The sequence below is a fragment of the Hemitrygon akajei genome, chromosome 11 (assembly GCF_048418815.1).
Source record: "Hemitrygon akajei chromosome 11, sHemAka1.3, whole genome shotgun sequence".
NCBI lineage: Eukaryota > Metazoa > Chordata > Chondrichthyes > Myliobatiformes > Dasyatidae > Hemitrygon > Hemitrygon akajei.
In genome coordinates this window covers 136,421,405-136,439,270 of record NC_133134.1, presented here as the reverse complement: position 1 = coordinate 136,439,270, position 17,866 = coordinate 136,421,405, and the positions used below count along the sequence as shown (strand labels likewise).

The 17,866-nt window shown below is 39.4% G+C and overlaps 1 protein-coding gene across 1 annotated transcript in view; it reads right to left on the bottom strand.

Moving 5' to 3' along the window:
- Window positions 1-17,318, bottom strand: part of nsfl1c (NSFL1 (p97) cofactor (p47)) — a 30,374-nt gene extending 13,056 nt beyond the window's left edge. Inside the window, exons 1-6 of the mRNA XM_073061752.1 lie at window positions 17,160-17,318; window positions 13,490-13,581; window positions 10,463-10,534; window positions 7,754-7,919; window positions 3,156-3,248; window positions 1,737-1,846 (exon numbers count right to left, since the gene is read on the bottom strand). Coding sequence (XP_072917853.1) covers window positions 1,737-1,846; window positions 3,156-3,248; window positions 7,754-7,919; window positions 10,463-10,534; window positions 13,490-13,581; window positions 17,160-17,264 — 638 coding nt within the window. The 5' untranslated portion in view covers window positions 17,265-17,318. The remainder of the gene's footprint in view (window positions 1-1,736; window positions 1,847-3,155; window positions 3,249-7,753; window positions 7,920-10,462; window positions 10,535-13,489; window positions 13,582-17,159) is intronic.
- Between the last annotated feature and the right edge of the window lie 548 nt (window positions 17,319-17,866).

Here is a 17,866-nt window from a genome sequence, read left to right as displayed (position 1 = left end):
AGCTCCATGTATCCATCCAGTAGTCTTAAAGACCCTTTCATTTCCGCCTCCACCACTGCCACCGGCAGCCCATTCCACGCACTCACCACTCTCTACGCAAAAAAACTTACCCCTGACATCTCCTCTGTACCTACTTCCAAGCACCTTAAAACTATGCCCTCTCGTGCTAGCCATTTCAGCCCTGGGAAAAAGCCTCTGACTATCCACTCTTATTATCTTGTACACCTCTGTCAGGTCACCTCTCATCCTGCGTCGCTCTGATAATGTAATGAAGGCACTGTCTTATTCCCTTTTACAGCTAAAGGATTTTTGGTGCATTATTGTCCCCTTTTAAGGCTAAAAGGTTGTTAGCTGTTCTGCAGAAACAGCAATTTTTAGTTTGTCAAGTATGCAAAGTATAACAAACTGGATTGTTACCTTTTTGTTTAAGATTGTTCCTGCTTTATAATTAACTTGTGGTTGAAACTGTCAGAGCAGGTTTTGCACCTAGATCCGCATGCGAGGATGGACAAACATGGATCCTTTGCTGTGTTGATTGCTTAAGGACAAATAACTTAAAAGCTGTTGTAACTGGTAGAAGTTCTGCAAAATACCTTTATAAAAGGGATAGTATCTGTATGTAAGGTACAGATCCTAGGAGAGAGGTCTAGTCGGCAAGAGGGGTTTCTTGCCCACTGTAGATCTCGAATCTCTCGCCGACTGAAGTCGCAATAAAGAAGAACAGTTGACTGAGATTATATGGTGTCTGACTTAATTCCACAGCTCCAAGGAGAAAAGGCCATTTCCACATCCTTCCTGTAGTGAGGAGATCAGAATTGAGCACAGCACTCCAAGTGGGGTCTGACCAGGGTCCTATATAGCTGCAACATTATCTCTCGGCTCCTAAACTCAATCCCACGATTGATGAAGGCCAATGCACCGTATGCCTTCTTAACCACAGAATCAACCTGTGTAACAGCTTTGAGTGTCTTCTCGACTCGGATCCCAAGATCCCTCTGATCCTCCACACTGCAAAGAGTCTTTCCAGTAATACTATATTCTGCCATCATATTTGACGTACTAAAATGAACCACCTCACACTTACCTGGGTTGAACTCCATCTGCCACTTCTCAGCCCAGTTTTGCATCCTATCAATGTCCTGCTGCAACCTCTGACAGACCTCCACACTCTGACTCAGTAATGGGGAGTCAGACAAAAAAGTGAAGTTCCAAATAAATCATCCAGGTCTCTTGTTTCTAAGATACTTATGCACAAACTAATTCTACAAAAAAATATCCTTACACCAGCTTTAAGTTTTCAAATGGCATACTGCACCATAATTACTGCTCATCAAATTGTCTGCCCTAAACTAATTTTATGTATGGCAATTGCCTCATGAAATATTTTGAAATGAATGATATGATTTTTAATGTTAATCTATGACAGTAGATGAAGTTCTTTATGAAATGACTGTTGGATAAATTCACGCCTCCAAGAGTAAGTGGCACAATGACCTGCAAAAAAAATTCAACCTCATGCATGTCCTCTAATTGCCACTAGATGGCCTATATTTGCAAAATGCTTCTTTTATAACAAACCAAAAGCATTTTTACCAGATTAGATGAATTTCAGAACATTTAGCTCCTACATCCAGAATTTATCTATTACCATTTATCTCGGATAAGTTACTTCGTACAAGAACAAAATAAAATTCCAGCAGTCATTTGTAACCAAACTACAGTAAGAAACCACTTACCCTCTCCTAATAGATTCTAAAAACTGAGCATTTGTGGGGTCAGTGTAATTTCTCAGCTCACCATCATCAACACTGAAACCACTTTTCCAAAGCTTCAGAACAACGTGAACCTGTTGAATAACATTCAAATATAAACTGAATTCAGTAAAATCAACTTCTAAATTAAATTAAAATAATACCTAAATCATCATTAGTTTTAAGGCAAACCGATCCCTCTCTAAACGTTGGTCATTTATTTATTGACTTAGAGATTCCCAATAAGTCAGAATATACCTACATTTAACCCTAGCTTAATCAAAGGAAAATTTACAAAGACCAATCAATGTACTAACCTGTACATCTTTGGACTGTGGGAGGAAACCATAACACCCGAAGGAAACCCACGTGGTCACGGAGGGAACATACAAACTCCTTACAGACAGCGCTGTAACAGCATCACACAACCGCTACACTACTGTGGCGTGTATACTAATTAATCCCAAAACCCTACCTTCAGTGAAGGCTACAAACGTACTTCCTTAAGATGTCACACAAGTCAAACCCCAGCAGCATGCTAAATAATAGCTGATTTAGCTCAAAGGATGCTAGTAATAATGTTGGAAATTTTAAAAATGTAAGAATGTTTAACAAAGTCCTCATGAAATGCAGGTATTTGGGAAAAGACTACTTAATGTTCTGTTTTGAAGAACAACAATTTTGTTTCCATGAATGACTTTGAGTACAATATTTATTTCTAGTTCCTTAAAGATTCAGCTGACTTTAAAGGGTTTTAATATTCATTCTAATTTTCTTATTGATCAAAAGCTAGAAATGCACTTGAAAGCAACTAGCCTCTTTGCTACTCTGTTTAAATGGATCCTATATCTTTGTAGTTATAGCAACCCAGAGGTAATGAGTTCAAACAATCATTTCTGACAAATGTTATTGGTTTATTCGTTTGGAGACAGTTCTGCCAATGCTACCTGATTTGGCTTCACATGACTCAAAATGAAACTATGCAGTTAGGTAGAAATATCTCCACTCCAGTAGGGGTGGGTAATAAATCCTGTCTATACATGTCTTTCTAATATAACAATAATACACGGAAATATGTACTAGTTCTGAAGGTGTGGAGAACACCTGACTTAACTCTGACTGGAAATTTGTTTAGCATTATTTGATGTTATCATGTAAATTGCTCTGTAGAATCAATCTTTTATTGGGACACTAGAGCCAATACTTTTCAGTTATACACAAATAGCAAAGCAAAGATTGACATATACAAATGATACGTTTCAAAGTTGTCCATACGTATCATTATCTATTCACACCATTGTTACCAAGAAAATGACAAATACCATTATTTCCATTGTAGTTTCCACTACCAAGCAGAAACATAGGTTTTACTTAAGACAACATGCAGTTTCTTCAAACACTTACATCTTGTGCCGATTCAGGTCTCCGCTCTCCTGTAACATATGCAGACTGTTCTCCCTCAGCTGCACCCAAACGGTAGCCACCACCACCAAATGGCTTTAGAAAAGACAGAAGTTAAAGTTTCACAGCTTGCTAATGAAAAAAAAATAAATACACTAATATTTTTATTGTAGGCAAAACCAAAGTATTAACTCTCTCAAACAACATAGGTTAATAACACTTCTAAAACTGAAACTGAAAGCAAGCATGATACCAGAACCAAGCAACAAGAAATCCTGTGAGCCAATGGTGAAATATAAACCCTGTAGTATAGGACTGATCTAATTTAGTTGTTAAGATGCTAAAATTGGTCTAGGCAGCACCTGGCTGGAAGGTGTTTCAGAGGAGAGTGAAATGCCCATGTAATGAATGTTTAATGATAAAGCTTGACTGCAGTGCCCAGCAAGAATATCCCATAGCTGAAAATAAAGAATAAAAATTGACACACTTGTGAGAACAGAAAGTGCACATGTACTGCAAACAGTCTGAATCTCCATGTCATTAAAACAAAAGTTACAAACATTATTTTCTAGATACCATCTCAGTATCAATAAATCAAAAATTCCAGAAAGGACAGACAGAAACTTGGCAGACATCCCCAAGGTCTTTGAAGACTTTGATAGGGTAAATGCCGGGATGCTTCCATGACAATAAAATGAAGACAAATACCAGTTAGTCAATAATCACTCTAATAGGAACGTGATGTGAAACCCCTTTACTTAGAGGTTACAATGTGAAAAATCAATTTATAACTTTTGAATGGACAATGAACCCACATTTTTCTTTCGTTTTTGCTCTGCTTATTTAAATTTTTATATACATTTCCTTATTGCAATTTATAGGTTTTTTTAATGTATTGCACTGTACTGCTGCTAAACAACAAACTTCACGATATATGCCAGTGATATTAACCCTGATTCTGATTCTAAAAAAGATGGGGGTAATTTTAGCCTGCAACCAGATGCAGACAAGAAAAATAAATTGGATGAAGCGCTATAGAGCTTGGAAGATCACCAAAAATAAAAGCCCACTATTAGAATTTATGAAAAAGGTAAAAACAAAGCATTTAAGATATACTAATATGCATCAAAATCATTAATTTAAATCCCTTTACTGATTTGATATTTGCATGAAATGGAATAAGTGAACAGTTTATTATCCAGGCTACCTGGGAACAGGGCAAATTTTTGAAGTAGATCTAATCAAATTCTGCTTCAAAATATGGTTTCTAAGGTACACTTGTCCACAAATTGGAGATATAAACATTTTTAAAATATCCCCCTGAAAAAACTTTCCAATTTTTATGTGAATAATATCTTTTACCTCTCCATTTATAGTACACAAAGAAAAATTGCTAGAAAATAGCATAACACACAGCTGCTGGGAGCAAATTTACAACACTGACTATTCTACTCATCGTCCAGCACGGGTATATAATTGAACACTACTATAAAAATTAGCATTTGTATAGTAATGGTACAATTGTAGGGCACTGTAACTGGTGGAAACATACATTATTCACATAAAACCAACATTGAGTTGGGTTTCACTATAAGAGGTGGGTCTGAGGTGATGACGTTTTTACGCCAAGTACTGTTACTATGTTTTATGTTCAGCTTTTTAAGAGTACAATAAATGAGTTGTTTAGGTTTTTCTTAAACATAAAACAACCTCACGCTGTTTTATTTGCAAAAACCTATATTGGTGACCCTGATGCTCTACAACAATTCCAGGGTTATTGAATATCTTGGCGTTGCACTTTGAAACTGCCAGAGTTTTGGGAGCAAACTGCCATTGTTTGGCTTGTACAAGTCGAGGCCCAATTCACGCTGCAAGAAATCACCACCAACACCACCAAATATTTTTATGTGGTAGTGTTGCTCAGTAACTCCACGGCTGCGAGAGTGGCGAGTCCACTAGAACACCTGTCTGAACGTGATAAACACCAATTGCTGAAAAGTCACCTTTTACTGATTTTTGGACTACTGGAGTCTGAGCACACCTAACAGTTGCTCTGCTTGTCTGTGTTCGGTGATGCTAAGTCTTCGGAGCTAATGGATGACATGCTGTCTCATCTGGTAAATTACCATCCTTGTTTCATTGTTAAAGAAATCTTAATGGAGCAAATGCCTGATCAAGGTTGCATAGCTCTCACTAATGTACCCATAAGGATTATAGGCAGTTTGCTAAAATGACTGATAATCTAGACTCAGCGGGCAGTGGTGCATCATTCCTCCTCCTTTCTCTACCTCAATAAGCCCGGTCAGCAAGGCTAACATACAGATGCCTGCAGCTGCGAAACAGACAATGCTAGGCTTGTGTTTTTACCACGCTTGCTTTGGTACGAATGCTAGGAAGTGCCAAACGCAAAACGCACTTGTGGCTGTGATAACCTCATTCGACCTCTGAGATTCTGCACTTGCCGTATGGGCTGAAAAATGCAGCGCAAACTTTCCAAGGATTGATGGACTCTGCAGTAGAAGGCTTAGATTTTCTTTTTGTTTACCTGGATGTTGCCAGTGCATCCAAATCCGAACATGCATCTCATCTCCACGCACTTTGAGCACTTAAGCCAACATGGATTGATTATCAACACTGTTAAGTGCCAGTTTGGATTGTCAACAATTGACTTTCTCACCCATCACATCTCTGCAGAAGGTGCAAAACTGCTTCCATCAAAAGTAGCCACTATTATGGATTTCCCACTGCTCCGTAATACTAAAAAAAAACTACAGGAGTTTTTAGGCATGATGAATTTCTATCACCTCTTTATTCCGAAAGCTGCAGAATTTATGCTCCCTCCTGTATAGTGCACTTAAAGGCAGTACTCCTAATCATGTCTCTGACTGGTTAGCAAGCACGACAAGGGCATTTGATGATAGCAAACAAGCTCTTTCCAAAACAATCCTACTGGCACACTCACTCCCCAAAGTACCTATAGACATTACTACTGACACTTCAGACTACGCTGTGGGTTCTCTGCACAAACAGTTGGTCGGAGGCACATGGCAGCCGCTCCCCATCTTCAGTCAGCAGCTCCATGCCCCCGAAAGGAAATACAGCACGTGTGACCATGAGCTTCTCAGTTTCTATCTGACCGCCTATTGTTTTCTTCGAGAGGGTTGCCATTTCACAGCGTCTGTTGACCACAAACCTCTCATGCATGCAATGGCCAAATTATCAGACCCTTGGTCTGCAATGCAGTATCACCAACTGGCCTACATATCAGTGTTCATAACTGATATACAACATATCAAGGGGATAAATAATGCTGTGGCTGATTGCCTCTCACACCAAGCCATTGAGGCCATACGCAGAGCCTGACTATGACAGCATGGCAGCCGACCAAGCTATTAACCCAGAGGTCCAAGCTTATCGAATAGCAGTCACAGGCCTGCAGTTGGCTGACAGCAAGTTCAAGGAAGCTGGGGTTTCCCTCCTATATGATGTCTCGACCAGTCGCCCTCTCCCACTGTGCACACAAACTGGAGGTGGACTGTTTTTGACTCCATAAATGGCTTCTCACATCCAGGCCGGAAACTGATTGCACTGAGGCTTGTGTGGCATGGCCTTAGAAAGGACATGCGTGACTGGACTGCAGTCTGAGTGGAGTACCAGCAGGCCAAAATTAACCATCATGTTCAGGTGCTATTGCCACCTTTTGAGGTCCCTGAATGACAGTCAACATGTACCTTCCTCTCCCCCACCCACAACGGTTTCACACACATCCTTACCATGGTTTACCGTAACACCAGTGTTAGAGGAATGATCTCTCGCCATCGATAATGACCGCAGATGTGGCTCAGGTGTTTACCAGCACCTGGATTGCTAGGTTTGGCACCTTATCTGATATTTCCTCTGATCACGGTCCCCAATTCATATCAGATCTCTGGGCTGTGATTGCCCAGAACCCCAGCATTAGGCTACATCACATCATGGCAAATCACCTACAGTCCAATAGCCTATGCGAGTGGTTTCACCACTCCTTATAGGCTGCTCTGAGGGCTTCCCTGATGAATGAGTGTTGGCATGATCGTCTCCAGTGGGTCCTTCTGAGGCTCAGAACCGCATCAAAAGAGGACCTGCATTTGGAGGATTCCGCTACCATGCCTGTCACCACGACATGACCATGAATGTCAACACACCTCTGGATAAAGCAGAGGACTCTGCTTTCCTCCACCCATGGAACATAGGACTAGAGCCAAACAGCTCATCCAAAATCCAGACAGGCTCACAACGCTGGTTTTAGTGAATTCTGGGAGTGGGTCCTGTGTAGGGTAATGTAATTGGTGGAAACATACAAAATTGTCAAAAATTCTCAAAACACTGAAATTGAGTTGGGAGTTCACTTTAAGAGACTGGTCCAACTTGACGTTGTAATTACGTAAAGTATTATTTCTGCTGTTTGTGTTCAGTCTTTTGGAGTACAATAAATGAGTTGTTACTGTTTTTCTTAAACAAAATAGCTCATTTATTTGCAAAAACCTACACACTTACTGTAACTGTCTAGCCAATCAGAAACCTGCAAAGCACATATAGACCAGGAAACTTAATATGCATACCTTAGGTTTACTGGCTTCTCCAGGACTTCTGCCAGGTCGTTCAACAGCAACTGCACCATGTTCCTTTGCTCCTTTAAAAAGATCTTCTACAACTTCATTTGAATTCTTCTTTTTAGGAGGACCAACAATTTGTTGACCACTTCTTTCTGAACCACCAGCATAAAACCTTTGAAACAGAAAATATATACGGTATATATATATATATATATATATATATATACACACACACACACACACACACACATACACATCAAATCATTTGTTATGTACTGGTGGCTTACAGAAAAATTAAAATTTCCTTGTATTCTAATGATCAATTGTATCTCACTTAATATGGCCACAAATATTCAGCAACCACAAACCCTTGCATTAAAAAAAAAATCCAGAATTGGATAGTAAATTGATTTCCCTGCACAGATTTAGCTTCAATGAGCCCAAACTGCACGCAATGCTCCAATAATAGGTAAAGTTAATAAAACATCATCACGTGCCACATCGTATGAAGTGGGCAATCATGGACTTCCATCTGTCGTTAATCTAAGCATTGCCAGTGGGGAGACACCCTTCTGTATCCAGAGAGCCATGTCTGTCATGTGACAGCACTGCCCTCACCTGATCGGAAGTCACACCACCTGCCAGTCAACATTTTGCCCCTCCAAACTAATCAATGCACACTTAACCATTGGCCACCTTAATTGGATTAACCCTTCTAGCACCAAGCCATTGGACCCCTGGTGAATCACCTGGGCTGGATCCTCCAGCCCCCTGACCGATAAAGGGTGCCACATGTGCTTGACTCACTCTCTTTTTGCCATCGTTGAGGGACCACCCTGCTTCACTCCAGGCTGAAGACTGCAGAATAGCGCAGGAGACACGTGGTAAGGTGTGCATTGAATAGGGTTGTGGGAGCGTTTATTGTTGTCCCTTTAGCAAAGAGCCGTGCCTGCTCCTAGTCAAGGGGTGGCAGGTATTATAGTTACTTTTCCCTTGCTTGTATGTGTATCTGTACTCTGTCCCCATACCGTTTTCCCGTGTATTGTACTGCCAACCCGACTTGACCCGACTTTTCCCACGCTCATCTATTCTAAGCGCGTCTGCGCAAACATTGTAGCTGCTTGTGTTGTTCCCAAGCTTTTTCTCCCCTTGTAAATAAACTCCTTATTATTAACACTGTGTGTCCAGAGCTCTTGCCTTTGAGACCCAAAGAATCTTTCTCATTTCCATCACAACACCTTCACACTGTTGTTCTTATTCTTTTCTCTGTGACCATGATGGTTCTTGGCAAATTTTTCTACAGAAGTAGTTTGCCGCTCCCTTCTTCTGGGCAGTGACTTTACAAGACAGGTGATCCCAGCCATTATCAATACACTTCAGGGAGTGCCTGCCTAGTATCAGTGGTTGCATAACTAGGATGTGTGACATACACTGGCTGCTCATATGATCATCCACCACCTGCTTCCATAGCTTCACATGACCCTGACTGGGGGAGGGGGGAGGGCTGCTAAGGAGGCAGTAAACCTTGCCTAAGTGTGACCTGCAGGCTAGCAGAGGGAAGAAGCACCTTACACCTCCTTTGTTAGAGATGTATCACCGTCCTGCCACCCAGTTAATAAAACAGAGGTACTTAATCAAGCATCATATATAAGCATCAAACCCCATCTCCACACCACAGTAAGCGAGCCAAACAGTGTGCTTAAACATTTTCAATGCATACAATGGAAGCTCCATTCAAGAAAATACTAATTTCAATGGCTGTAAAAGAAAATCATGAAAAGCTAATATTCCACCCCTTTAAGCAAACTAATCTACACACTATTTGCTATTTTCACTAAAAGATTTTTTAGTTTAAAGAGTTGTACAGTTCAAAATAAACTCATCTGTGCCTTTGAATATATAATTAGTTAAGGCTGAAAGTACTAATTTTGATGACCAATTGAAGTAGCATGCCTGTATATAATCAAATGAAATAGACAGTAAGTATCAGAGGTCATGGACTCAGTACCTAGTTGAACAGATGCTGCTCATCTGCAGAATTCAATTGCCAATTTATTGTGTTTGCATATTTTAAAACTATTATCTTCTACACTTCAAAAGAGCACAGCTCTGTGCCTCAGCAAATTTTAAAATTCTCCACCCGTAGATAACTAAAACCCCTTCAGGTTAAACTTTGAAAGCTACATTACTCCATTCATTTTTGCGGTGAGACTGAATACTCTGCAAGTATTGGGTCTCAGCAGTGGAAACATGCCCCAAAATATGAAGAGAAGAGCACAGACTAATATTCAATTAAAAAGGCCAATAAAAACAACTGCAACTCAATCGTCAAAAGCATAAATGTATTGACTACCTGTATCTCACACCAGAAATCATAGAGACAAGAATCCATGTTGGCACTTCTGTACAGCTTACTACTTTTGTTCTAGAACCTGTAATGTTTTTATCTCACTGCAGATATCTATTTAATTCTGCAAGTCCAGACAAGTTAGAAACTGAAAACATAGAATTCAAAAGAAAATCTGAAATAAAAACAGAAGAGGCTGGTGATATTCAACAGACCAGGCAGCATCGCTCTCCACAGAATTCAATCTGTCTGCTGAGTATTCCCAGCATTTATTTTTTAATTATAAGTGAAAACATGTTTCCATCAGAGGATTTTAATGCAGGATGCAAATTACATCAGAATTCGTTGAGATTATTTATTTTACAAACCTTTGGCCTTCATCCTCCTCTTCATCTTTCTCTTCATTCCACAAATCTCTGAATGAGGTTACTCGGGCGTCACTACAATTACAACCAACACTTTACATCAATTATGTAAAGGATGCTTACAATAAGCATCACACTATTTTATCAAACAAATGATTTAATCACATGCCTATCCTCTTTTAACTGAAGTAATATTCATTATTAGTTACTTCTCTGAGGGAATATGAAATTAACCAACGCACAGAACACTATCATATATTATAGCAGTGAATGATAAACAGAAATTAAAATAATAAAACATTTTACTTGGCAAAACTCAGTAGGAAAACATACACGTGCTTATAAAGCATTGATGCAATATTATAAATGACTATAGCAGGTTGCCAGTACATTTACTCTACTGCCAATTCACAATATATGCATTTACAAAAGAAACCTCACTGCTCTTAAATAGGAATTGATTAGAGGTACATTATTTATAATGCAATTGTATCAATTTCTTTTCCTTTTAGTTCTCTTGCAGATGAACTCTTAAATTCATTGCTTTGTACGCATCTGGCCTGATTAAATGGGGTTTATTGTTCCATTTTCCCATAGGCTTTACTCAACACAGTAACTGAAAATTCCCCAGTGATGAGCTTGTTTTTATTCAACATCAGAATAAATCACACTATATCTCAAGAAGCCAATGAGAAGCATCAAAGTTCTCTCTGGATGAACCTCCAGCTAAGCGAGAAGATGCAAAAAAAAAGTGACACCAGCAAACAGAGTGGCAGATGTAGATAGAACAGTCTAAAATTAAAAAGATGTCAATATAACATATAAAAGCAATGAAGTAATTCATGTTTTCAACATTACCACTGACTAATATTGTTACAATGTCTAAATCAGAATTTTTTTTGTATTCTGCAAGGGCTGGGAAAAATTCTGATGTTCTTTTGTCACTCCATGTCAAATATTATCACTCAGAAAACTGGCCACAACATAATTTTGAAGCACTGAAGCAACAGAGCATTGGGACAGTTTTAAGCTAACTTGTATTCCCGTAAAGGTATAGTTATAGATTCAATATAGGCAGTCCCCGGGTTACGTACGAGTTCCGTTCCCGAGTCAGATTTGTACGTAAGTCGGAACAAGTACATCCGGTATTATTTAGCGCCAGTTCGTGAAACGTTTATCTTACTATATAGTATATATTTTACCTTTCTATGCATATAAAACACTTAAGAAACGTATGTATTCCAATAATTAAACCACTGCGTTGCTTAGTAATAATTGTAGCTTTCATCGGGGCAGGGTTTTTCATATGCTCCATTATTCTCACTTTATCCGTTATCCTTTAAAATTGTTCCGATCGTTGACCGACTGTAGCCTAACGCTTTTCCAATGACCGATGGCGTTTCACCTCTTTCCAAATGCTTTATTACTTCCACTTTATTTTCAATTGCGAACGCTTTCCGTCAACGGAACAGAAACACTGCGGGCGGCGGGTCCCTAGCTCCTCCGGCTCCCGAGGTCCGCTGAGTCCTAAGGACCACTGCACTGAGCCAGGCTAAATGGGACAAGTGGGGGCTGTGCTGAGTTTGGGTATTTGATCCTCCACAATATTCCGTGTGGGAATTTAAACTGGAGGTGGCAGTTTTTTTTTACGAGGTTGAGTTGCAAGCTCGACATCAACCTGGCACAGATGGTATGGGAGTCACTGGATCGACATCAACCTGGCATGGGAGTGGTCTGTCACTGGATCGAATCTCCATTTTCGAGCCCGGCGCTGATCTCACTGCGCCACCATCCGACCGGAACAGGGGGTGCGGGGTCAGGGTGAATCTTGCTAAGAAAAATTTAAGCCAAATACAAAGTTAAACACTCAACATAGTGTCAACGGCAACGACTTAAAAAGGCAGACGGTGTTCTCTTCCTCGGTTCGTAAGTACGAGTTGTCCTTAAGTCGGACGTTCGTAACTCGGGGACTACCTGTATTCAGATCTTGGAAAACTGACTCTAATTTCACTTTTTATGTTTGTTTGTCTATAACCAAAGTGCCAGAAAGGGAAATTAAACACGTTCTCAATATTTGATACATATTGTAAGCAAACAGTATCCCAAGGGCAAAAAAAACTCAAATCGTAGCTGTTAGGATAAGCAAAATTTTCAACACCAGCAAAAGAAAGGACAATAAAATGCTAATTCAATTGTCTAGTCATCATCTAAAAATTGAAAATATTGAATTTAAACTTTCAGCACTAACTATAGGGGTAAAAACATCAACAATAATGGCACATTACTAACAAATAGAGAAGCGTGTACACCCACAAATCTCTGAACATCGGAGGTCAAATAGATAGGTAATTAAGAACAAATATAGGTAATTGCCTCCATTGGTCCATGCATAGAATACATAAGCAAGAGTGCCAAGTTAGAACGTCACATTAATTAGACTAGGGTTAGAACACCACATACATTTTGCAGCACCTCACTACAGGAAGGATATGATAGCACAAAAGAGGATGTAGGGGAGATTTGAGGAGGTGGCCAGGCTGGAGAAGTGCAATTACATGTAGAGACTGTCAAGGCCACAGTTGCTCTCTTTGGGATAAGAAAGGGACCAAGCAGAGACTGTATTGGAGGCGGAGACAGAAGAACGATTACCCTTGGCTGCTTAGTCAATAACTGGGTGGAAAGCTTTGGATTAATTGAGAAAATAATCAATGAAAAGTGAAAATCTGATTGTTTCCAGAAGGAAAGTCAGAAACAAAATTCTCAACCACAAGTGAACTCAAAAGACCAGAAACAATAAAGCCAAGGGCTAAAAGCCGAGAAGAAGGATTATGTCAGAGTATATTCAGCCAGCATGAACCTACTGGGCAAAATGACTTCCTTCTTTACCACCAAATTCTATGAACAGTCAAAAAACTGATAGACGTGGCATATCAATCTTTCAATAGGTATCAACTAAGAGAAGACATAAGAGAATAGCATGGGGGGGGGGTAAGATTAAAGAATCATACAAGAATACATTAATGCTCTCACCTCGGCACATTTCTGGAACTGCTGCTAGATTCAGGCTGAGGTAGTGTTATGACATCATCACCGCCATCTTCAAAAAAGCTTCCCAGTGCCAGCTATAAACATTCAGAAGCACACAATACTACATTAACTTTCTTGGAGGATCAAATTAACTTACAGATAGTTTTGTTTTTAAAAAATCACCAGTTTTATTTTAAAACTGGCATCAGATCAGTCATAAGCCCATTAATCCTTTAAGTCATACAACACAATGAGATAGGTATTTCAATGGAGATAAAAAGATTAGAAAATCCTGCACAGTTGGAACCTTGTCCAAAGTCCAGCAAACACAAATCAGTACATTAGCAATTAAAACCAGAATGAGCTCATTCATCAAACGTATCAACATTTTGAAGTCCTAAGCATTGCAACTTTGCAAGCGTACTTTTTAAAAATTAAGATAATTGAATCTGCTTCCACTACTCTTTCTCGCAGTGATATCCACAATATAACTACCCAGTGGGTGTAACCATTTTGCCCCATGTTACAGTTTTCTTCTTTTATAAATTACCTTTCACTGATAATGTAGCATCTATTTTTACTTTACCCAGGTCCCTCACAAAATTCAAAATATCAAGTTAATCCTGAACGTGTATCTTTGATGAATAATCCAAGCTTCCATGGCATGTCCATGCAATTGTTCTTCCTTTCCAAGGGATGATTTTTACAACTTCCTTCCTGGTCCTTCACAATCCCTGAGGGTCCAGCCAGAATTGACAGTGCAACTGTTTTTTTGTTTCATAGAGGATAAACATTGCATTCTTGTGTTTATGCTTCCATTTATAAAGTCCAGGATGCTAAGAATTGCACTATTCACAATTGCAAGGTGGTACCAGCAGAATTCACTGTACTGCTGTATTGTGTTTGCCGCACTCCAGCATGAACTTCTCACACTCAATGCATTCATGACAATGTGCATTACCTACATGAAACAAGGCTACTCTCAATTAAGGATAACTTTATTAAGAACTGGATAAATTAAACTATAAAGCCAATTGATCAATGTAATTTGCATGCAAAATTTCAACTTATAGTGCTAGTAAGGAGTTGTTGTGACCATTTTTTGATCTACACCAGCAAGAAGAATGTTTGTTCATGGCTTATGATCTTCAACTCTATCAACAGACTTTTGCTAGAAGCTGTGAAACTAGATCAAAACAAGGGACAGTTCATCCGTGATATTGACTATATCAGAATACATTAGTAATATTGACTTTGTTAACTAACAATTGAAGAACAGCCATTTGACAGAAATAGCAGAAGACAGCTGACGTTATGGAATTAAAGTCTATGGATCACCATGACTCAGCAATGGAAGAGATCATTACCAGAACAGATCAGGACCAACTCTTAGAATGGCATGGATCAGCATTACCTTTAACGTGTTTAGTTCTCAAACTGTCTAAAACGTTTCATTCAGATGAATCATCAGCTTTACCACATACTTTTAACACATTCAAAACAGGAGGGGGCAAATGAATTCTGTGACTCCGTCCCACTCACCATGACTGTAACTGCTCATTATCTTTGGAAGTGCACAAAGTATGAAAATATTTGCAATCTCAGAAGTCACAGTTTGCATCAAACATCAACACCACTGCCAAATTTATTTTTTCTTCACTGCAGCATTATTTTCCTTTGTTTTCTCATCACTTTCGCAGACGTCCCCTTCAAGGTTTAATATTCACTTTCAATTATTTTTTCCCATTTGGTAAGGATAGCACAGAAACTACATCAAACACAGAAGCAATTTATAACTTGAACTGTCAACTCTAATTTTATTTCACTTGCTTATATTATTTTGTTTCTGTCAAGTGGTTATCGATCTCTCTTTGGTAATGACAAGCTTGTCAGAGTCTAATAGCAAATTAAAAATAGTTTGAAACTTTCACTTTCACTTTGCAGCTACTAAGTTTGAACCTCCCTGTTATGCTATAAATTTTTTAGGTATATAGGTTTTGAAAACCTCTACTTGATCCCTTTTTAATTTAAGTTTCATTAAAAGTTATGTAATTATACATTATCAGTTGAATTATTATTCTGACTTAGAAATAAAATTTCCTTTCTTCATTACCAACTGAATCAAAAAGACAAAATCATTCAACCAATAATAGTGTGGCAACTTCCCCACACAGAACGCAGTAATTCAATGTAATTACTCACTACTGTACCACCTTCCTGAGGCAATTAGTACTAGGTTTGCTCACAATGTCCACAGCATACAGTAAGTATTACACCAAAAAACAATCAGTTACTGTATCCTTGCAATTTCAACCCTTCTTAAAACAATTATTGGCATTTAGGAATCTGCTTTACCAAAGCAGAAGACTACATGGTCACCATACCACTCTCAAGGATAACCATCCACTCTGTTAAACTGTGATCCAGCACTTGGGTATTACAAACTTCAACCAAACCCATTTAAGTTTTTAATCACACTGTACTCATATTTCATCTTTCATGTTCTCAATTAAATTACAACTCCTGATGAAGGGTCTCGGCCCGAAACGTCGTCACTACCTCCTCCCATAGATGCTGTCTGGCCTGCTGAGTTCTGCCAGCATTTTGTGTTTTTATTTATTTCCAGCATCTGCAGATTCACTCGTGTTGCCTTTAAATTATAACCACTTTCATTATGTTTTAACCATTTAAATCCACTGCCAAGGTTTTCTGGTGACCATCTCCATTATTAGTCTTGCAAAGTTGATTTTTCAAGTGTTCAAACCTGAATAATTTCCAAAATTCTATATGGTGGGTTCCTGTCAACTGAAGCATCTCCTTTATGCCAAAATATTCCTCTTACTAAGCAAGTAAACTACATAAACTGCTCAGTATTTGGCTCAAAGACTTAATAAAAGGGGAGAAATAAAACTTCATACCCATCAGGAAAGACCAGAATTCTCTAAGAGAAAAATAAATTGAGAGGTGACTTCAATAATATGGTGGTTTTTGGTTAGGATAACCATTCCAGCCATAGACCAGAAATATGGATGCTAAATGTAGGATAGAAATCAATCAAAAGTGCGTAATTTAAGATAAACTTCGTTTCCTACTACATTGTGTGATTGGCATGTAAAATTTGTAACAGCTCTCAGTAACTGCAACTTGCAAAGCAGGATTTAGGGAGAAACCACAGAAAAATAAATCAAAGGGAGAAAACACTGAAAGCCTCAAGATAAACAAGGGACTCGCGGGACTGAATTGTAGAATTGAAGGCCCTGTCCCGTGCGGCAAATGCTCTGTAGACGTACCCACTATTTCAAGGACGATAAGGGACCAATATCTGGTATACAAGACCTTGCACTTTTCCATCTACAATCAACCTCCAACTCAGAGCCACCTAGACATCAAACCTAGATCTGCCACAACGGGGGTCCTTGGCCTGGATCCTACACTGCCCCTGATCTTGCTGAATCATCACCCCATCCCCAACCTCGTCCCCGAGAGAAGTAGGAGATGAAAACGGCGAGCATCACCCTACCCCGAAAGGGGATCAAATTCAGGGAGAACCGCACTAACCCGGCGCCATTTAGTGGTACACTACTACAGGCCCAAACACCAGCCTAAGCCGGCGGAGCCCTGTTTGCAGCAACCTACAGCCATCTTCCCTCCAACCCTCGGACACCGGCCTTACCTCCAAGTCCCAATCCGCGGACTCCAGATAGAACCGCGCCCGCTCCTCCTCCGCGCCTGTTACGGTCACGAACTCACGAATAGCTTCCTGCTCCGGCAACGCCATCTCCCTGTGGCACAACCGTACTGTTCCCTCCGTCCCCCCACACGTAAAAGCTCACGCTAAAGGTTCCGTGGGAAACAAATGATCCCTCTACGAACAAGGAGCTCGGACGAATGACTGTAACATTGTGTACGCAATTGTAGTGGGTAACGTCCACAGCTGTGATGCAAATAAAACAGGTCCAAAAACTTGCAGTCGCAGGTGATCCCTTTGCAGTTTCCTTGCTGTTAAATCATTCTATTCGATTTAAATAATCAGTTTATCACAGTTCAAATACATTGGACAACAAAGATTTTGCTTCGTGAATACCTCTTAGGTGAATGTTAAGAATGTTGGGCTACTGATCATGAAAATTACCATGAAATTTCCCTATCACGCACCATTTTTTTGAAATCACTTATGTTTATTATTTCAATTCATAATTCAAGTCAATTAAAATGTTGCCTAAAATGGAAGCTGGAAAGTTTCCTGTCTTGTCTGGGCATGATTAGGCAGTGCAGTTACTGTGCATGGCAGGACAGGTTTTAGTAATAATTATTGGGTTCAGGCCTGTAAGGATGGAATTTGCTATCACCAGGCACAAAAATTTCTATGGATTTTGATAT